At 39.2% G+C, this 22,941-nt stretch overlaps 2 protein-coding genes across 2 annotated transcripts; one reads left to right on the forward strand and one right to left on the reverse strand.

Annotated features, from left to right (window-relative positions):
* Positions 1-1,510: 1,510 nt before the first annotated feature.
* On the reverse strand, positions 1,511-12,831 carry tmem63a (transmembrane protein 63A). The gene is given in 24 exon segments (XM_051071931.1): positions 1,511-2,800; positions 3,326-3,376; positions 3,464-3,579; positions 3,699-3,866; positions 4,049-4,154; positions 4,519-4,681; positions 4,919-4,984; positions 5,183-5,269; positions 5,410-5,516; positions 5,605-5,758; positions 6,366-6,490; positions 6,492-6,510; positions 7,005-7,138; positions 7,389-7,506; positions 7,990-8,070; positions 8,210-8,280; positions 8,549-8,657; positions 8,789-8,840; positions 9,204-9,346; positions 9,516-9,553; positions 9,708-9,786; positions 9,975-10,054; positions 10,284-10,441; positions 12,623-12,831. Coding segments are annotated over 23 exon segments (2,364 nt in total). The 5' UTR covers positions 10,440-10,441; positions 12,623-12,831; the 3' UTR covers positions 1,511-2,659.
* Positions 12,832-13,011: 180 nt separating this feature from the next.
* On the forward strand, positions 13,012-21,642 carry LOC108896878 (G-protein coupled receptor family C group 6 member A-like). Its single transcript, XM_018696161.2, is given in 8 exon segments — positions 13,012-16,172; positions 16,277-16,443; positions 16,768-16,898; positions 17,471-18,232; positions 18,398-18,613; positions 19,015-19,141; positions 19,273-19,673; positions 19,675-21,642. Coding segments are annotated over 8 exon segments (2,745 nt in total). The 5' UTR covers positions 13,012-15,990; the 3' UTR covers positions 20,434-21,642.
* Positions 21,643-22,941: the final 1,299 nt, after the last annotated feature.

Genomic DNA, 22,941 nt, shown 5'->3' on the forward strand with positions numbered 1-22,941 from the left:
CAAACTTCAGATCGGACTTTCACACACCCACTCCCAGAGGCCAAGACCTGTGTGTAAGAAAACTGAGCCAGTGAATTTGTGGTGTTTTTGACACTGGGTCAAAGTTTGGTTCGTGGTTTTGGAAAGTTGCACACTGTCGTTCTGGATGCTGCTGCTGCTGCTGCTGTTGGCACTAAGCTGCTTCCCAGGCTCTTGCAGCCTTAACATCCATATTACTCCTAGTCCACCAAGCTAACAGAAGGCAGTCTTCTCTAGCAGTAAACATGCATTAAATGCACGTTTGACAGACTTAACTGATGGATGGTACATCAGGGGGTTTAATATCAGACACTCATCTCTTTCCCAATTTGCCCTCAGAGCCCCATGAGAATATCTGCAAGTTATTAGTGCCCCCACATACTGACCCCTGCACAGCTTTCTCATGTGACTGAGGTACATCTTCTCAAATCTGTCCTCAAGTCTCTTTGCATGGGAGTCACTCATTGTATGTTTATATGATTGTTAGATTTTCATCAAGAAACCAGGCTATATTAATAGCTTTACTAGCACTTTAAGCATACTGGAGATTATTTAACTTTGACAATAGTGTCTTTATTGCTTAATCATACAACACACACACACACACACACACACTAAACTAATACTTGAGAAAGAGTAAACAACTGAGAGATTGCTTTGTAATATTTCATCTTTGTTCAACATTAGGGGTAAAGCGCAGTCAGTAACCTTTGTGCACTCACATCTTACAAGATTTATATCACTCTAAAAAAAGTTTTTTCTTTCTAAACAGTCCTTAAACTGTGCGTGTGGCAGCAGCTCATGTGTGGTGAAGGCTGAAACTTAATTAAACTTTTAAAATGTATTATGTTTTCACTTTTATGTGAGTAAGGTAGTGTAGGGTGTGTAAACCCTGTGAGTAAATGTGCACACATTCATATGGCAAATAATCAAACCCAAGAGAAAAGTGTGTCAAAGGCTTGAGCCAGGAACTACTCATTTGTTGTTAAGCTATTAAGAACCACCTCACTAGCTGCTCCTCCTGTTTTTTGTTGTTCAGTTCAAGAACTATTGTGATGCCCCATTTGAGTACACTGATCGCCGTCCAACAGCTAAAACCTCTCTTTTCACAACAGCTAGTAACCTGGATATGTTGTTAGCTTAGCACCTCAATAGCCATATATAACAATCGTTAATCAGCATGCTAAAAGCCCTTAAATGACAACAGAGGTCTTTCTTAGCTGAGGCAGGTACCGTGGTGAGAAAGGGGAAAAGAGCAGAGGAAGCAAAAGGGAGCAGAAAGGAAGACAAAAGTAAAAGATCAGGTGAGGAGGTGGAGCTACTGGACCTGTTGCCCAGTAAACTGGCTCATGCCAATGTCAGAATAAGTTAGAAATCCTCAATGCAACACTGTGCATTTGTCCTTTTTCACTGCTTTATGAATATTTCAGAGGTTAAGCTACCCCTCTGCAGCTCAACAGTGCCCCCCAGTGACAAGAAACACTCATAACTGTACAGTTGTACACTTGTATTTTAAAACAGCACATAAGATTGTTTAATACTGAATGTGCATCACCATATACAAAACTAAGACTGAGTTCCTCTTACCATATACAATCTAAAGACATTTTATCTGTTACCACTATTACTACCACCCACTTAGCACTTTGGTTTGCTTCTTGGATTTAGTTCCTTCTTAAAATGGACATTTTAAAACAGAAATTACATTAGAAAGTACATTAACTACGAAAATAAACAATGACCTGTTCAAAACACTCACTCACAGAGCATCATTTTTGTACCTTAACAATAATGATACTTAACCAATGCAATATACAGAAAAAGGTTTTGTTTGTTTTCAGTTGCTCTTGCAATACTGATAAAAATATTTGTGCCCTTGTGTCATTTCAAAAGTAAAAATATTAAGCTCTTGTTAGTACACAAAAAGACAGAATACCCCTCCTAATATAAAAAGTGCATTATTAACACAATAAGTTATTCCCTTGGCATCAAAAAAGGCACTCTGGGTAAATCTGGGGAAATACAGAAAGCTCTGCTTGTCCACCTCTTTGGCATCAGTGGTGGTGGTTTGATTATTGTGTTCTGAATATATCTATATAATTACCTTCATTGCATAATTGGCTTCATATCATTTATGTGCAAGAAATGAATCTCAATATTTTCTCTCCAAACATTATGGCTTGACATGGCAGGTTATGGCTAAATATTCCTTGGTGATTTGGTCCTTATCAGTGAGGTCTAATACAGAAATATATAACATACATGACAGACAAGACTGAGGGAGATGACGTGGCAGGTTTCACAAGGATGTATGTGTAATCAGGTGCAAATAATGATCCAAATATTAAATTAAAAAAATTTAAATGTAACAAACTGTCCTCACTGGTACTTTAAAGTCATCCTTCCAAAAACAGAAGGTGAGAAAGTTGCACTTGGTGCTTGGTGTTGCTCTTTGGAACCCATTGCACTGTTCATTTGTACCATCTGGAGATGTTCCTCTCAACAGGCTGTGTCTGACTAAGCAATAGGGTGGGGTTGAATTCAAAATTGAATTCTGAGATTGCTGTGAGGGAAGTAGATTTACAATCAGGAGTCAAGGGAATGACTCCAAAGCTTTGAGTCAGTGCTGAAAGACACTGGCTCAGCTGTCTGATGTGCTTTCCTCCACTGGGCTGGAGCTGCAGGCCAGACTCCCCTCTGTAGAGCCGTAAGACTGCTGAAGTTTCGACTCCTGCATGGTGCTGACAGGTGATTTGGGATTAAGCACTCTGGGAAGGTAGACCTGTGATTATATTATGCAAGAGAGAGAGAGATGAGTGCTGAAAACAAACAAAAAAGGCTCCTAGGGCTGTTTCTCAATATTCAATTTTTGTGTACTGAACTTTTATTCTCCCTGATGCGGTTGATGCAATATTGCAAGTCATTGCCAAAGTATGACTGATACAAAAATGCTTAAGATTAGGGAAAGATAAAGCTCCTGATAACTTATTAGGCAACCAAGGATGCATCAGATATGAACTTACAAGAGGGACTGGGAAAGTTCAATGTTTAGTGCATGAACACTGTATCATAATCAATCAGGACTTTAAAATAACATTCAGAAAACAAGGATTAAAACACTGATTAGACATTCTTCTGTGTCATTCCTCTCAATCTTATCAAACATCTAATCCGTTTCTATTTTACTGTAGTTGCCATTTCTGTGGCCAAAGCAGTTAACCATTACTTTAAGATAAATTACCCTAAGATCTAAGTATGTGTGATCTTTACTCATGCTGTTGAGTTTGTTATAGAGCAAATACAGTACCGTGGTGCTTTCCTTCGCTCCCTCTGCTGTATCCTCATCTTCTTCTTTAACCTGTAACAGAACACAAAAAATATGAAGACTCAGTGTGAGGGATGGCAAAGATGTGTCTGATGGATGCACGCACAAGAAAACACTCACCGCAGAATTGTGTGGACTGAGATATTTGAAATGGCCGAAGCAGGAGTAGCTAATGCAGATGAAGACAGTGATACACAGGACCACCAGGGTGAAAAGAGATGTGGAGGTGAAGAAACCTGAAACACCACACAGGAACAATACAAGTGGTTTAAATAGGGGCATCACGATTTCTCTTTATTATGTAGATGCATGCAAGACAAACACCTACACATAATTACATAGTAATGTTTCTTACCTGTTCTGAGGACAGAAAAGAAGTAAAGCCAAATCAGACAGATGATGGGCGCGGCCAGGGCTTGATTGACAGCTGCCAGGTGGACCTGGCGGTCTAGGCGGGCAGGGAGATAGGCAAAATACAGGTTGTGTTTGTCCACCAGGTGCTTCAGCAGCATGTATAGGAGACCTGATGAAGTCAGACACACACAACAAAACCACTAAGAACCAGACCATAGAAGTAACTGGGGATATGTTGTAAAGGGACACTGAGGTCTCTGGCACCGTCTGATGGAGTGGAGTAATCAAAAGAACAGCAAATAGATGGGGAATGTGTTGAGTGTGTGTGAGTGCATACTTCTAACTACTCACCAAAAGGCACAATCAGAGGACAAATGATGCTGTAAGCCATAATGACAGTGAACACACAGAGGGACCAGCCATACATGGCTCCATATTCAAATTCGTAGGCCTGGTTCTGTAAGCACAAGTCAAGTGACTTATAAATGAGACTGAAAATAAAACAATCTACAAACAAAATATTTTATTCCCCTTGTTTAACTTTTCATTGACTTGAGTTTACAGGAAAAGACAACACTGCATGAAAACTGTCTAGTTAGAAAGTAAATGTAATTCTTTGTCCAAAGCACTTAATATATTTCTCTTACACACTGTCCAGCTGTTTATAGGCCTATTTACACTTGTTTACATATCCTGCATAGCCTGGAACACCTGATCTCAGATTTCCCCTACATGCCTTCATGGAGAAAGCTTGAAGGCATGTAGGGGAAATGTATAGTACTATTAAAATAAACCGAATCAAAAATGAAAAAATTACAAACCTGTTTGACATATTTCCTTTCAGCAGCAGAGCGTGCAAATGCCATACGAATGGTGTAAAGCAGTAACCCTGGCAACCGCAGCAACTCCATCCCAGAGCCCACCAGGGCTGCTGCGATCACATAGTTGACAAAAAATGCCCCTTGGTCAGGCAAAAACACACACCTGGCGCAAGGAAGAAAAGGAAAACAAAAAGAAAGAAGAACAAGTCGAACCAATGAGGCACAGACATTTGAGAAAAGGAGAACTTAAGAAAAAAAAAAATAGAATTCTGTCCACAAATGATCTGCAACATTTTCTTTTCTTGTGTTTCCTCTGACCATGTCAGGTTGAACAATTACTCACAATTTTAGAAAAACAGCTGTAAATTAAATTACAGAGTAGAGAGGAGGGGTTACTTACTCAAATCTCAATGTTCCATCTGTGAGAAATGTTTTATCAAACAGCCAGCGGAAAAAACAGTGCAAGACTGAAACAAAAAAAAGAAGGCAAAAAGTTTGGCAAGGTTCTTCAACAATGCAACAACGGAATCCTTTACCACCAGCTGACATTCACTTTTGTATCTGGCATTTCACTGTAGATACACACTAACATTTATCACTGTATTTAACATACACTGACTGCTAAACTATGAATTATTACTGCAAGTACAAAAACACAAATTACCTGCTGAGTCCTAGCGAGGGGAGGATCAGCACCATGAAGAGCAGGAAGAAGTAGAGCTTATGCATCATGCTCAGCTGCTCACTGGACCTGAGATACAGACAGCACCGGATCAAAACATTTTCCTCAGCTAACAGGCACAAATCACTGCATTGCTTCTGTGTGTGTGTGAGAGAGAGAGTGTGTGGTGAGAGTGTGTGTGTGTGTGTGTGTGTGTGTGTGTGTAGTACCTGCTCCAGTGTGCTTCTCCTAGTGTAGAATAGTAGACTATGGTAGGCAGCAATGCAGAGAAGGACCACAGTAGGAGAGTGGGGAAGAACTGACTGATAATTGGGCTCTGGAGTGAAAAACAAAACAAATCATGGGTTCACAGCTTTGAAAGCAAACTTGTGATAAATAGGTGTGTCTGCACATGCAAATCTCACGTTGAGATAGTAGATGGGCTTGGTCACGTTGAACTTGTCCATGACGTTGATGATGATGGTGGGAGTCGTGAGGAAGGTAAGCAGGAAGAAAAGGAAGAAGTTGATCATCACACAGCGCAGGAACCAGTTAAAACCCCGAACTGAGAGATTGTCCCTGTAGGACAGGAAAAATAAGATAAACAGAAGCAGTGGGACAGTTACACACAAGGAGGCAGAGAGAACAGTCACAGTCTCCCTCCTTCTACTCCTCACAAATGACATTATCCACAGTAAGTTACAGCGAATTACCAAGGTTAGAAGGAATTCTCAAGGACGCTAAGCGTCGTTTATACTGGAACAGGACAGTTGATTTAGCCACATATTTACTGTAAGTACGGTCTTTGTGATACCGCCTCAATACTTCATCTGATATGGTTGAAATCAGTGTCACAATATTAACAGGAATATTTTCATAGTACCAGTATGGCCACAATATGACAAATGTAATCACATATAAAATAATCCAACTGGTGTTCAGCATAATGTAATGTGTCCCACTGTTTTGCGTGACATGACAAAAAAAAACACAAAACATTTTGTTTAAATACAGCTTAATTGGAATCAGTTATTTGGCCATCAAAACAATAAAACCGTATGATTCCACTAAAAATCACTTAATGACAATATTGAATTATCCCTACTGGCACCAGTATTATAAATACCAAGTCATGTGATCTGCATGGAGCACATACTGTGTGAAACACTGGTGCCTCAGACCTTACCAGAACACATTTCTAGGATGTGGTGCAAAGCTGACCCTCCACTTGTTCACTTTCAGAGTCCCACTGTTGGATGAAGGCTGGGGCTCAATCCCACAGCAGCAGCTTGTGCCACTACACTTGAGCGCAGTTGAAGTCTTTCAGAATGCTGAGGTAAGTAAACAACGGTTGTTAGTGATACACATTAACCAGCTTTGACACTAACAGTTGCCACAAAGGCCTGCTTCCAAAAAAAAAAAAAAAGTCATGCGGTGACAATAAAATTGTCAGGCCAGAGGACAAGCATAGTCAGCCCACATGATTTTGCTGCTTCCAGGCTGGGAAACAATTTATCACGGCAGAACATGTTATACATGCTGTTTCCCCACCAATCACCACTGGTCATGACAGCCATGTTACTGTAGCTGACAACAGTATGTCACTCCATTTGGAAACAGCTGCAAAGAATGGTCAAACTAATAACTATTGGAGTTTGATCAATGCCTCTCTGTTGCTGTTGCACTAAAACTATTTCACAAAGGTAGTACTGGTTGTATTGCTGTTGGACTGGATTGTGTTATCATGTCTCAGCTGTTTCAAGAAATAGTTCATATGTTACTATTGTTTCCTCCACCTGTAAAGCACTGACAAAAAACCACTTACTATTTGGCCATAGCCTCAGTCTGCAAGGTAACAAAGGCAATCCCCAGGGGGCGCTCTGGCACCAGTTCTACCTGCTGCCTCACCTCCTCCAGAAGGTCTTTTTCTTTAGCACTGTAGTACTCTATGGCATCAACCTGGAGAAACGCACAAACAGACAAACACAGATTAAATGCTTTACACCTCTATACATGGTTACTTCATTTCCTGCAACTGGAAATTAATTACACTGACACAACCTTTTTATTTCACAGCAGGATTTACAACTTTGCACCTATAAAAAATGTATTTTGTCCAATGTACTTTTACAATAAACCATAAAAGACAAAAAAATAAAAGCATCCACACACCGTGCACAAAGCGGTTTTATAATCTGGTCCATCTCACCTTCTCACAGTTGGAGCAGCAACAGAGATGCCCACAAAAACGGGGGTTGATCAATTCCCGTTTTCCTGTTTTCTCTAGGATGCGCTCATAGTAGCGCAGGTTTTTTCCGGCTCGGATCCTGCGGTAAAAAAACAGACCCAAACAAGTTAGTTTAACTTTGTAAAAATAAAGCTGCAACATTTTAAAGACATACTTCTAAACCTGGGATATACCTCACACACAAAATTTAGACTGAAACATATAGTAGATCTGTGGGCTGTAAAACTAAATTAATGAGCTATAAGAGGCTAAAAGGCTCAGAATAGTTTCAGGCCAGAGGACAATTAGGTTACAATTCTGTTTGTAGCTGCAAGCAACCAATTTCACACTGCACAGACATTAGATTCATTGTCAAAATTAACAATATTTATTAGTGAAACTCTGAAGGAAGTTGAATTGTGCAGCACAAACCAAAAAACAATTGTGCACAACTGGTAGCTCTGTAAGCAATAAGCTTAAATGACTTTGTGACCTGCTCACTTGCATGCACTAGCATGTGCTCCCTGGCACAGAGGGCAGGAATCACATGAATTTTATTTTACGGTGACCTCTGATTTCTTACCTTTCCTTATCAAGGTACATGACCTTGGCCACGTCATAGCCCAGTGTCACAGCACATACTCGACAGGTAGGGTACGCCTCTCTAAACAAAAACAGCACTGACATTGAGGAATGGAGCATGTGGTTTCTATTTATGGTAACATGCCAGCACAATGCATCATGACTAAAAGTCAGCCTTATATTAGATGGAAACAGCGGATGTAACAGTTCAGTCCACTCACATGAAATGGGTCTTTACAGCTTCCTCTGTTGCTGTTTTAGGAACTGAACACACAAACAAGGTGTTTCTCGCCTACAAAGTGAAAACCAGAATGACAGATAAGTCAGGTATCACCACAGGTCACTGACATCTAGTTAATGTGACTCACCACACCTTAAACTGGTATGGCTTTCATTATGTGTTTAGCTTCTCACAGGCAGGTGCAATCCAATGTAACATAAAAAGAAAAGTCAGGACTCTGTTTGAATTTCTGCAGCTGTGAGATCCAGATCAAGTGTGGATGATCAGAACTTCATATAAAATAACATCAGATCTTGTAGTTTGGTAGTTAGCGACTTACTGTCTCTCTCTGTATGCCCTTTATTTGTGATGTGTAATGTCGCAGGACAACAACTGTGAGGGCCAGGTAGAGAACTGCAAACACTGTGTGCAGCCATAACAAGTTGTTTCTAGGATCAAAAAAATGACACACACCAAGAAACATTTTAGTACAACCAAACCACAAAGCTCCTCTGCAATACAAACTTTTACTTATATATCCTTACACATTTTTAATTTCATACTCTCATACAGTAATTACCCCTTTTGAAGATTTCCAATGGTCGTCCTTCCAAATGTCTTGGGATCATTACCTGAAAGAAAAAATAGCCTTAAAAAAAAAACAAAATATACATAACAGAGACAAAAACATGAAAAGGAAAAGATCAAAAATATAAGTAACCTAAACCAGGGTTCAGTCAAAATCACCTATGGAAAAAATATGCAACCTGTAGACAAGTTACTGATTGTGAAGTAGCCTCCTCAGTTTTGATTGCTTGATTCACATTTGAAGCCACCATAAAATACACACAAAATACACACCTGACCCATAATCAGTATTTGAAATAGCCTTGAAACTATGTGTGGGAATTGTAATTTTAGCCACTGGTTGTTATCATTGTACACTTGTGTAATGTTAGACTTTAATCACAGACAGAGTATAATGTCAAACCCACCCATCAGGTCTCCACTCAGGTTTACAGGCAATATGATCGACAGGGAGGTGACAGTTATGACAAGCAGCAAGACGATCAGATGACGCTGAAAGGACAGGTAGTGAACAGCGTCCATGCCACATTTGCCTTTTATTTTTTCCTCACTGAAACACACACACACACACACACACACACACACACACACACACACACACACACACACACACACAAACACACACACATTGATTAGAGGAGGCCAACACATGCACACCATGATAAACAGATTTGAGATAATGACCAGCAAAAAAGAAAACAAACCACAGAGTCACTCACTCCATTCTGAGGATGTAAGGCAGCCAAGAGCAGAATCCCTACAGCAAAAGAGATATATTTTGACTGAATTAACATACAATAAAGAGAAAAATTACTTAAGTGCATTCCACTGAAATAATCTTAAAATAGCAGCATTAATTTGTCATAACATGATATAAAGGGACCACTCATCTTAATCAGTTAATCTCTTACCATTTCATTCTCACTTTCATCCAAGCTGGATACAATGGATGACATGCGCCCATAGCGACGGTGTGTTGACTCAGTGAACCTGAAACACAAAGTTCAGTGTCGAGGATTAAATAAAAATGACAGTGAAAGATCACCCTGATGATTCAATTCACCACTGCACACTTGGTTTACAGCACTTATTCTGGTCAGTATTTCTATCACACCTTGCCAAAGCCTCATATTGTGCCAGGTTGGCTGAAATACAAGTTTGTCAGGTTGTGAACTGACCCTTCATTGTCTGCAACCAGTGCTAGACGCCCATAGTCCCAAAACTTTGTTCTGATAATAGAGAAGAGGATCAGCAACACCTGTAGATAGCAAGAAAAGTCATTATAGCTCATTATTGCTTCATGGAAATAACTTTTTTAGGCTATCTCTGCACTTGAAGAGATATTTACAAGGAAGAACAAAAAAAATGTTGAGTATCATCTGCCTTTGATAACAAGACAGAAGGAAGTACAGATAATTGGTCACAAGACTTAATCTCTTCATTAATTTGATCAGAATCACATTAGAAGCAAACAGACAGACACATACCAGGAAGACAGAGAAATCGAGCAGTAGCACGACTGGCACTCCTCCAAACTGGTTTCCACTGAGTACGGTGGCCTGCGTGGAGCTGAAGCAGGTAGTATTGTCCAGGAAGCCGGAGGGAGAGGTATTATTTGAGAGCAGCCACCAAAGGGAAGACATCACTGGAATGGAACCAGCAGTTAGTCTGCAGAGTCTGACAATAGTATATATGTTGAGAAATTATTTCTCAGAGCCAAAGCTGTTCCCATAGTGATAAGAAAAATAGCAGGGTTAGAAACGATTATTTTCATTATCAGATGATCAGTTGATTTTTTTCCCCCATCATTTTTTAGTTGATAAAATGTCTAAAAATGTTGGAAAGAGTCCAAGGTGACATCTTCAGATTACTTAATTTGGCCAAACACTGGTTTAAAAAAAAAAGAGAGAGAGAAAATCTTAAATCTTTGGACTTGAGAAGCTAGTATCAGCAAATATCTGACGTTTTTTGATTGACAAATTACTTCAACACTGTTGCTGATTATTTTTTTTGGCCTAAAAGTAATACAACATTGGCAACCTAGGCCCATTTTTAAATTGGTCTCCACACTGAAAAGGGCACTGAGGGATACTGTCTTTGCAAGAGAAACATAAAGGCAATGTAAGCCAATGCTTACATCAGCAGGCTCAAACCATAGGCTGTGCAGCATGTACACAATTTTTTGGACCTTGGAATGATAACTTGCAACACTTCAGACCTTAACAGCACACTACAGTAGGGCTGCAACTACAAATTACTGTCATTATCCCTGAATCAATGAGTCTGGAAAAATGCTAATAGTGAGAGGTGCCTATGACAATTTCCCACAGCTGAGGATAACATTTTCAAATGTCGTGTTGTCCGACCAACAGTGAAAAACCTAAAGACATTCAATTTACTACAAAAATAAATAGAGAAAAGCAGCAACTTTTAACATCTGAAAGCCTGTAACCAGCAAAAATGCATTTTTTTTTTTTGAGAAATTACTCAAATGATCAATTGATTATCAAAATAGTCCATCAGTCCACTAAACAATTAATAAGCTAATCATTTCAGCTGTCTGTAATGGACTTCCTTGGCCTATCAGGAGTGAGCTACAATGTGTGACATGGGAACCAAGAGGCAGCAGTTTTTCATCACATCAGCTGTTTAAGTTTTAGCTTTTTAGGTGCTAGCCTTCTGTAACTACAAACTAAATATAAGAACTGAAGTGCATAATTCAAACCACCAGGGAGGAAGTGTGAAAATCGTCTGGTGCTGTGGTTTTTGCAATGAAAACTGCCATGCTTTTAGTTCCGGTGGTGTGAGTAATCAGTTGTCTTACTACATTAAAAGTTGCCACATTACAGCGCAGAAATATTCTGTTAAAAGTGAACATCCTGCAATGTACATTACTTTTGCACAGTACTGTATATTATTGGACTGTTTATTGTAGCCTATAACAATAATATTGTCTGTCTTGTATCTAGAATCTGAGTCTTTAAAGAAACTACTAAATGTAGAGATGTAAATATTTACCTCTGAACTGAGCTGGAGTAGAAGCACAAGCTAACAATAGTTCTCAAGTAAAGCACAGGTACCTGAAAGAGTACATAAGTACAGTACTTGTTGTATATGGCTGCATAATGTGAAAGACATCTGCAGCAACAACACAATTACGCCTGTGACTGAACGCAGAGTTAGGGAATTTAGTCACGCTTCAGCATGACTGGGAGTGAGGTAAAGATAAAACAACAGTCAGTGACTGTGTGGGTTCACTGCTGGAGTCCATGTCAAATCCCACTCGTCACATGTTATTAACAGAGCCCTCGCGCCCTACCTTTCCTGATGGACCACGCTCAGAATCACGAGGAGACAGTTATGTTAAGTTATAATGTATGATATAACCAATGACTTTTGTCTGTTAACCCTAACATTAAAAATTACGAGCGACAAAAATTACGACAGAGCACGTTAATGCTACAGATAACGTCTCCGCTTTCAGTTTGAGTGCAGGTATTTCTCTCAGAGTGACACCTCTTCGCTCTCTAACAGCTGTTCGATATTTTGATACTGACCACACCGTGACAAGCAAATAGTGTACTCCCCAAGATTAAAGTTAAACAAAAGCGTAGTGGGGCTAAGTAAAGCAACACTTACATGACAGCTACGGTCTAAAAAAGTTACAGGACACTTTGCCAATGAAGTTTGCTTAACTCCGCCGACGGCTACAAGTAGGGTACAGTTTGTCAACATCCGCGAACAATACTTGTTTAACTTCTCTGGAAAACGCATGACTTGCTCTCCCAGATTGTTTGCGTTGATGTGTGCCACGTAGTAACCTTACCTCTATTTCCGTCTTTGATTCTTCGTTAAGATAACCCTTTTTTCTTTTTTCTTTTTTTTTTTTTTACAGTAAATACATGAAATATTCTGTATCCTGTCTCCACTCCCTTTCCCCTTAATGTTCCGCGTATGCGCAGACGCTCTCGTGCTCAGGGTTCCAGTCACTCCTCGAGCCTCTACAGAGGAATGGGGCAGGGACTTCGCTTTGTTCACGTCGTGCACTTATTACGCACAAATGGTGCAAATTAAACCGTCCTTCTGATGTAGCACAAACTCTGTCGTGGCAGCAGGGCGTAGTAGTGAGGGGAAGTAGGCACCGGACCCAACACTGGGGAGGTCTTTTAAAAAGACTTCAATAAAAAGATATTGAGGGGGCAATTTTGAAAATTTGCACCCTTAGTACTGTAAGCACACTATAACTGTAGGCTGAATGAATAGTTTGACAGATTATTTGTTGTATCTAAAACTATTTTAACAGAACTCCCTGTACAGAGAGCCAAAGTGAAAGTGGAACTTCCAGGTTCTGTTACAGCTCCACTTGTAACTACTTGTAATAACTAAAAATACAGCATTGGAATAGAGCCTTTCTCAATAGTATGTCATGTGGCTGGCTCCATGTCTGTAAATAAGGATGCATGACTTGCATTTCAAGGTTGCCTATGTTTGTCGCACGTAGATGGTCTTATCTTTATCTTTGATTCTTCGGAAAGAGAGGCAGTTTTTCTATAAATAGCTGAAATATTATTTCTGTGTCCACTCCCATTCCCTTGTATGTTCCACATATGCACAGACGTTCCTGTGCTCAGGGTTCCAGCTTCTACAGAGAAATTGGAGTAGAAGCCTCACTTCACCCTGTAGACTTTGTCCACATGTATGGCACAAATTAAACTGTTTCCACTGCTTTGAATAGAATGAGGAGGGAGGAAATACTGACAAATGTCAAGGATGTAGCACAAATGTAGTGGTGAAAGCAGGGCCATAGTGTGTACAGACAGCGAAAGTGAAAGGTTCCATGTGTATACATAGGATTGAATGATTTTTGAAGAATGATCTAATAACATAGTTTATTCAGTATTGTGAGATGGATTTCTGTCCTTGTTGTGTGCTCAGGGTGTAATGAAGAACTAATAAACCCAGATGGAAATAATGTTATATAATGTTGTAAAACCTCATAGTGAAAGCTTCAGACAGTATATAGAGTCTGTTGAAAAGAGGGCTGAAAAATACATTTATTTATGTAGATTATGCAGAAAATGAATTATAGATACTTGATTATTGATAACACTAATAACCACTGCAGATGCATGTTTTCATTTGCTGATTCAGTTAGATGTACAGATGTGACAATGGAAGTATAAAGGGGGACAAGGGTTCACCTAGGGTGTGTATGTACAGGGTCCAGATTTTTGTGCTACACTGCTTTTACTTTTGGCCTTGTTAGGGTGTTAGATTATATTCTTGGTTTATTATTACTGATGCATTATTGTGTAAGCAGCATTCTAATGTTTAGCTGGTTGAGTTAAAGCTCATTTTAACAACTTAATATATTGTTTGGTAATCTACAATGGTGCATAATAGTTAATTAAAAAAAACATAATAACCAATTCATTTTATTCATATAATGTATTATTTTTCAAGATACTTGGAGACACTTTTAGATTTTAGAGGTTGGTCAAATGTATTAAGTAGCATGGTTTAATTATAACCTACTGACCCACCTCAATGGACACACCTGAGCTAAAAATGGGCACCAGTGCAAGATTCATACTTCCTTTATCTTTTCAAAGATTTATTTTTAAACCTTCACAGGAAACACCTGCCCCTATCTTGTGGATCAGTTTCAGTTGGATGACATGCTGTAATGTAAAACCTCATTCAGCGATAAACTGGAACAACAAATCTTTTGTCATTATCTTTGTGTCACTACATAAATAAGTTGTGACATTCGTTCTATTTAATTCAACTTTAAATTCTTAGTTTTTATATTTAGACCACTTCAGAAATGATAGTTATACTGTACAGAAGTTATACAGAAGTAGACTGAATTTTAATTGAATTTATTGGACATAGCGTAGAAAGACACACAGCTGTTTATATAAGGTCCCACAATTCACACAGTGTGCAAAAAAGAAATCCAAGCCATGAACTTTCTGTAGACTGCTGCAACAAAATTTTATAGCAAAACACAGATTAGGGCAAGGTTATAAAACCATTTCTAAAGCTTTGAGTGTTCTCAGGAGCACAGTGACCTCAATAAATATAAAATGGAAATAAGTTCAGAACCACCAGGACTCTTCATAGAGTTGGCCACCCAGCCAACCTGAGCAGCTGGGCAAGAAGGGCCTTGGTCAGGGAGGTGACCAAGAACCCAAATAGCCACTTAAACAGGGCTTCAGAAGTCCTCTGCAGAGACAGGAGAACCTGCTGGAAGGACGACCGTCTCAACTGCACACCATCAATCGGCAGCAGGGACAGGGAGACTGGTCAGAATTGAGGCAAGGATGAAGCTAGCCGAATACAGACAGGTCCTCAAAAAGTGCATGTGACCTGAGATTGGGGCGATGGTTCACCTTTCAGCACAACCTGAGAAGGCTGGAAGCCCTAATTGCTGCCAGACGGGCTTCTACAAAGTACTAATTTCAGAGTCTGAATAGTTTTGTAAATGAGAGATTATGTGTGTATGTAGTTTTGTTTTTGTTTTTGTGGGTCCAACAACTGCTCTACTTATGGGATGCAACAGTGGGGACACAAGTTTAAATGGTTGTTTGAGGGACCTGGTTAGGATTAGGGTTGGGTATTCAGTTGTGATGGTTAAGGTGAGGTGAAGGGGCTAGGGAATGTGTTATGTCAGTGATGGATCCCCACAAAGATAGGTGTAAAAGAACGTCTGTGTGTGTGTGTGTGTGTGTGTGTGTGTATAAATTTTAAGTGTTGCTACATAATTTTGTAACTGAATACCCTTGTGTTTTGTTGCTGCAAGAAAATCATCAAAACTAATCTAACAGAGACATGAAAACATGATGTCTTCATGTAGTCTGTTCAACAAATTATGTTTTCACCTGGTTTAATTATAGAATAGATGTTAAAACCTGCTGCTGAATTGTTGCCATATGGCAAAACAGTACCAAAAAAGAAGCCAGAATTTCTACATTCCATGTGCGTTATTCCAAGTGACATCACATGACATGATTGGAGAAATGATAAATTAGATCTCAAGTTCAAGAATTTCATTGACAGCTCTGTCTTCTGTGGACACACCGGAGCGATACCACCAGATACTCAATATATTATATATATTTGAGAAGGGATCTTAGAAATCAAGGATACTTTGAAGAAGATTTGAACTCACTAAAACAACAAAGTAAGGAGATGAATCATTTCCTTCATTTCTACATCTTTGCCTTAGTTTTACTAAACCGTTTTTTCGGTACCACATGTATCAATGGTGCCACAGCTCCAGGTGACGTCATTATTGGGGGATTGTTCCCAATACATGACAGCGTTAGTGTTACCAAGAGAGACGATGGCACTGAGAGCATCAGCTGTGACAGGTAATTTTTTACCCTGATGTTTGTGGTTACTCTTCAGCACACTAAGCAGTGTGAATTTGTAATAGAGTACATTTATTTGTAATACTTGTGATTGGATCCCACAGGTTCAGCACAGCTCGACTGGTCCAGTCTCTGATTATGGTGCATGCGGTGGAGGAGGTAAATAAGAACCATGAGTTGGGGAACCTCACCCTGGGATATACTATACTGGACTCCTGCTCTGATGTGACCACTGCCCTGAATAACACCCTGTCATTCATGAAGAGAAACAGTGAGTAGTTGTGTGTAACACAGTGATTTAGGAATCTGTCATGAAGGATATCCACAGAGTCTGACTTTTTCTGTCATGTTGGTTTTAACCATTGTATTAAATGAAATTGAATTAGGAACCTTGGGTCATGCTTTGGTAATGTAAAGTAAAATGGAGAAATAATGTAGACTGGATGGTGTAAAGATGAAATAAAACTATTATGATGTTTTAGTACATAGTAGTGGAATTATTAGCAATGGCAATAGTAATGATTTGGGTGGATCAAAATTCAAAAGAATTGCGAATACAATTTCTAATATAATATCATATCATATCATATCCCAGCGTGTGCACAGAATAGCAGTCTGGATGGTGCAGAGCAGCCCTCCCCACCAGTGTTGGCTGTCATCGGTGATTACTACTCGGAGATATCCATAGCAGTCACAAGGCAACTCAACCTGGAACACATCCCTCAGGTATAACTGAGATCGGAAAGTCTTGATTTAAGTAAAGCTGCTAAATTTTGGATGATATATTTTTGCCATCATAAACCACAGAGCTAAGATCTAAACTGCAGAAAATTCTCACCAGAAAACCTAAAATTGGTACAGCTCAGTACTGTTTAAGTAGTAATTTGAAATTTTAGAGGAAATGCACTTAATCACTTTCTTGACAAGAGTTAATGCCACTCTCATGTCTATCTGATAAATAAAGTGTCTTTATACTTAAGTTTTTGAGCAGATGAAACAAAGGAGATGTAAATTGTTAGTGAGCTTTAGAGGTTGCTGGTTGGTGGATTTGGTTAGTTTTGGACAGAGTCAGGTTTGTTCTTGGCCTCTGCTTGCTGTGGCTTCACATTCACCATGCAGAAATGAGACTGGCATCAATTTTCTCATCTAAGTCTCAGCAAGAAAGCAAGCAGGCATGTTTTTCCAAAAATGTAGAATTATTCCTTCCTTAAGATAACAAAGTATGAATATGAAGGCAGACAAAATTTCACTGCTGTATATTTATCTTGTATAACTGATGTCTTGTGATATTTCCACAGATAAGTTATGGTGCAACCTCTGGTCTCCTGAGTGATAAAGTACGTTTTCCAAGCTTTATGAGGACAGTGCCAGAGGACGATCACCAAGCGCAAGCCATCATCAAGATTCTACGGAAACACCAATGGAATTGGGTCGGTGTAGTGACGACTGATAGTGACTATGGTCGCTATATAGCTGATCGCCTCCTGCAACATGCAACCAACAACAACATCTGCTTTGCCTTCACCTCTGTTCTTCCAGATGGTCTCAGTGACAAAACACTTGATGAACACATCGCCACTACAGTCAAAAGCATTACTGAAAATACAAATGTCAAGGTCATTGTGTCCTTTGCCAAACCTTACCACATGACGAAGCTTTTTAATTGTCTTCTTGAGGATGCTCGAGGCAGAGAGAAAGTTTGGGTGGCCAGTGATACTTGGTCAGATTCAACTGATATTAATCTGAAACAATGGAATTTGAGTGATATAGGAACAGTTTTTGGGACAACTCTTATATCTGGAAACTCAACCAGGTTTAAGCAGTATCTCCGTAATCTTGATGTAAACCCTGATCACCAGAAGAACAACACATTCTTGTATAACTTTCTGAAGGAGCACCAACAAGATCCCAGAGACACAACCACCGAGGTTTTAATGAAGAAGATAAACCCCTATGCTGTGCTTAGTATTGAGTTGGCAGTTAGAGCTATTGCTAAGGCTGTTGTAGACCTCTGCAACAACAGGGACTGTAAGACTAGCCAGAGATTGGAGCCAGGGGAGGTAAATACACACACACTCTCTCTGTCTCTCTCTTTCACACACACCACACACTTACGCACACTTGCAAATACATTGGCCTGATGAAAACTAAGACTAAATATGAAATATATATATAATGCCAGCATGATCACAGATTCACTCACTTTCAACACTTTTCACTTTCAGTTACGAGGAGCCTTAAGGAACGCAACATTCCACATGGATGGGAAAAACTATACGTTCGACAGCAGGGGTGACCTCAACTCAGGATATGACGTCATCCTGTGGAGACAGACATCAACATCTGCGAACGTCAGCTACGTTGTAGCTAATTACAGTATAGGAAACCAGGACCTCACTTTCATCTCACAGCAAACACATGATGATGTCAACAATGTCACAGTAAGGAATTATCTTTTCACTGTTTTATTTCTATTCTATGTATCCACATTCTCTACCATCCACATTAGCTGTGTGACTATATAGATGGCAATGTCAGTCAGTTGGTCCACCACTTTGGCCCAGACTTAAATATCTTGGCAGCTGCTGGACAGATTGATCTGTAATTCTGTACAGATGTTAATATTCCCCAGCACCACTATGAGGTTGACAATTTTTGTTTTTTAATTATTGAGCTGATTAAATACTGCTTAAGCACAGCAACACTGAGCAAATAGTCTGGTAGATCCTTGTTTTGTCTTGTTTAGTGTTTTATCCAGGCTTTCCTTGTCATGTTCTTGCTTCTTCCTATTAATGAACTCCACCAAATAAAAGAGCATGATGATGATACTCTCTCTACTCAGGTAGATGTGATTTCCAGGTGCTCAAACAGCTGTGATCCAGGCTACAGGAAGAAGTCAGCTCAGCGCCACCCGCTTTGCTGCTATGAATGCGAGCCCTGTCCTGAGAACTACTATTCCAACACCAGCGGTGTGTATCAGACTAAAGTAAACATCAGTAACACTGATGACCTGTATAATGCAATACAAAACAAAAACAATAACTATGAGGAATAACATATATCCAAATTGAAAATTATAATGAGCTTTTGTACTCTGCAGATTCCACAGAGTGTCATCGGTGCGACCCTGACACCCAGTACTCCAACAACAGAAGTGAGATGTGTACCCCTAAGACTGTTGTCTTCCTGAAATGGACTGATCCATATAATGACGCGCTGCTGGCATTTACTGCTGTAGGGGCACTGCTTACCATTGTTGTTGGGATCATTTTCCTTGCACGCTGGAATACTCCTGTTGTGCGTGCATCTGTGGGACCCATCTGCATCCTCCTCCTCTTCTCTCTCTTGAGCACATTTGTGAGTGTGATACTATTTGGTGGTAAACCCAACACCAAGCAATGCCAAGCTCGGCAGGTACTGTTCGGCTTGAGCTTCACCCTCTGTGTTTCCTGTATCATGGTCAAGTCCTTCAAGATCATCTTGGCCTTTGAGTTTGACCCTAGTGTTAAGAGAGTTCCTGAAGAAGCTCTACCAGCCTTATATCATTATTGCAGTGTGCATGGCAGGTCAAGTGTTGATCTGTGCCCTGTGGCTTTCACTCAAGTCTCCAGAGCCTGGTTATGATAACATGAAAAACCAGATGGAGCGTCTGCACTTTTGCAATGAGATGTCCTACAAAACATTTGGAGTCATGCTAGGCTATATTGGCATTTTAGCTCTGATCTGCTTTGGTGTTGCTTTCAAGGGTAGAAAGCTGCCTCAGTGTTACAATGATGCAAAGTTCATCACCTTTTCTATGCTGATTTATTTCATCTGCTGGATCATCTTCGGCCCAGTTTATGTCACTGTCAAAGGCACCTACCTTCCAGCAGTGGAGATGGTCGTCATCCTCATCTCAGCCTATGGCATCCTGTTCTGTCAGTTCATCACAAAGTGTTACATTATTCTGTTCAAGCAGGAAGCAAACACAGAGAGTGCTTTCCGTGAGAGTCTTAGGAATTATTCCTTGAGTGACATCAAAGATGGAGATGGTAACTGGGTCTCTTCGTTTAGCCCCGGGGGGATCCAAACCATTGCTGTAGATGTGGAGGCACCAATGCCAAACTCAGTGTCATCAGATCAACTGACTGACCGGAGCCCATCCATCAGCTCTGGTGAGTCAGTATTCTCTCTTTCGCCAAGCTTGAATCCACCACTAATAAGGCAGAAGAGCAACAACAGTAAGAAACAGTTAAGGAGATTTTTAAGCTTGCCATCATAAATAATGAGTAACACAGAAATTAAATATTCATTAAATATTGTGTAGCACAAAACATAATGGTTCAAATATTATGGCTGCCACTAACCATTATGTTCATTTTTGATCAGTTATCATCAATCAATTATTTATTTTGTCTGGAAAATGTAGGGAAATAGTATAAAAATTGGAAATCACAAAGTAATATAATTTCTAAAAGCCTAATGTGAAATATTCAAATTGTTTACTTCACCAACAGCCAAAATGCAAAATGATATCAATCGAAGCACCAAGTCCTTATATTTTAATACCTATGGTACAGAGGTTCATGGTGCATAGAAGAGACCCACGTACTTTTCATCTACCGCCACTAGCTGTTCAGTTATTTTTACTTATCTGGTGAAATTTGTCAACATCTACTTGGCTTAGTTCAGAATTTTGTGTAGCCCCAAATGATGAATCCTACTGACTTTGATCATTTCCTGAATTTTCCTCATGTTTCCCTCTGGATGAACTCTTTTCATTTTGGTGATTCTTTAAGTTTTCATCTAGGACCACTATCAGGTTGAAACCTAAGGGTACACTAAGCTGGTGAACATGGCTACTAAAACGTCTGTTAGCTTTAAGTCATTCTGAGTGTGTTAGCATGCTGAGGAATTTAGCTCTTAGCACCACTCTGTCATATTACATCCTCACTGAGCTGTTAGCATGGCTATGGACTCTTGTTAACTATCTTGTTACTTGAAAAATGACTGAAATAAATGTTGCTGATTTATCCTCTGTTGATTGATTTGTCAATTAATTGACAAACTGTCTCAGCTTTAACTGTCATATTGATAGTATTTAATGTTTTAATAAGCACAAATGATTGTAGCTCTCGCTAAGGTGCTTACAGCATGAGTGGTAAATTTCACAAATTAATTTGTCATATTTAAGCTTTGATAACAGTCAAATAATAATGAAGTAATATGTGTTATAAAACCTATAATTCAACAGATGAATGGTACAATACATTGTAGTGAGCTGGATTAGATTCTGAATTTTTCCTGATGTACAAACACACCTCTTGTTAAAAGTCATTGTGACAACAATCAGTACTCTGCTTTGTAATGACTGCATTGCCATTCTGAATTATTATGTAAGCTCTGTTTCTCTGTTATGTTTTTATATCTATAATCACCCATAAATATATGTGATGGTTGAGAATAAAGAATATCTTTCTAAGGGTTACAATCATTTTATACAAAGGTTATTTTGTCATTAGTTTTGAAAATAAATGTTTTTTAAGTCGAGCAATCTCATCTTGAAATCTCATGAACTTAGATTCTTAAACATAGGAGTTTCTCTGAAATTAGTGTTTTCCTTTCCTTTCCTGTCTCTTCGTATACCATGTGAAGACTGAGATGGAAAAGTTTTGACAGATTATCTATTACTTATATTTATTCTTTCATGATTGGAACCTTTTTCTGTGAAAAGGAAACTGAAGATGACTGTTGGGCATTAGTAGGTGTAATGGTTTATTTGTTACTGGCTATTAGAAATTTGGAACCTTGATTAATAATTAATTTCATTATAATTAGAACCAAATAATACCCAATCAACAGTTGAAGGATTTGGAGTTCTGCAGCGTAGATGTTGGCAATAGTCACTTTAATACAACATTAAACTGACTAGCAATCAAAAGATGGCCTCTAGGAATGACCACATGGCATGAGGTGTATTCCTTTGTTTAAAGCCAAGCCAAAAGGTGCCAGGTAAAAGAGGGAGGTTAGCAAGTTGCATACAAGACAGTGAGCTGTACCTTCAATCCTACATGTTGGAACATGCTAAGATTAATCAGCAACTTGACTATAAACAGGCATTACAACAACTCTGAGATAATACATTGAATCAAATCAATACATACACTGGTAAAATTGAAACACTTAAAGTCTTATGCTTAGCCAAGATGTGCTATGCAAGGTGAGGTAAACTAGGCCCAGTAAACTGCAGCTGTCATTGACGCTGACTCACATATACATATGCATTATATGTGTGTGTGTCAATAGGAAATTTAAGATAGTTCCTTTGTCTTAAGCTGTATGACTTAAATCAAAGGAACTGTAACCAAGACAGTGGAATCAAAAGATGGCGTCTAGGACCAACCGCATGGCATTAGGAGAATTCCTTTGTTTAAAGCAAAGTCAAAAGGTGCCAGGTTAAAGGGGGAGGTTAGCAAGTTGCATGATGTACCTTCAGTTCTCTTCCTTGTTGTTGAATAATGAAGGAAGTACAAGTTTTATTTATTTTAGTTTTCTTTTTGTGTGTGTGTGTGTGTGTTGTGTGTGTGTGGTGTGTGTGTGTGTGTGTGTGTGTAAATTGAAAGTGTTCCTACATTATTTTGTAACCAAATACCCTTGTGTTTTGTTGTGCAAGACAATCATGGGAACAAATCCAACTGAGATATGAAAACATGATGTCTTCATGTAGTCTGTTCAACAAATTATGTTTTCACCTGGTTTAATTATAGAATAGATGTTAAAACCTGCTGCT

The sequence above is a fragment of the Lates calcarifer genome, linkage group LG7_1 (assembly GCF_001640805.2).
Source record: "Lates calcarifer isolate ASB-BC8 linkage group LG7_1, TLL_Latcal_v3, whole genome shotgun sequence".
Taxonomy (NCBI): domain Eukaryota; kingdom Metazoa; phylum Chordata; class Actinopteri; family Centropomidae; genus Lates; species Lates calcarifer.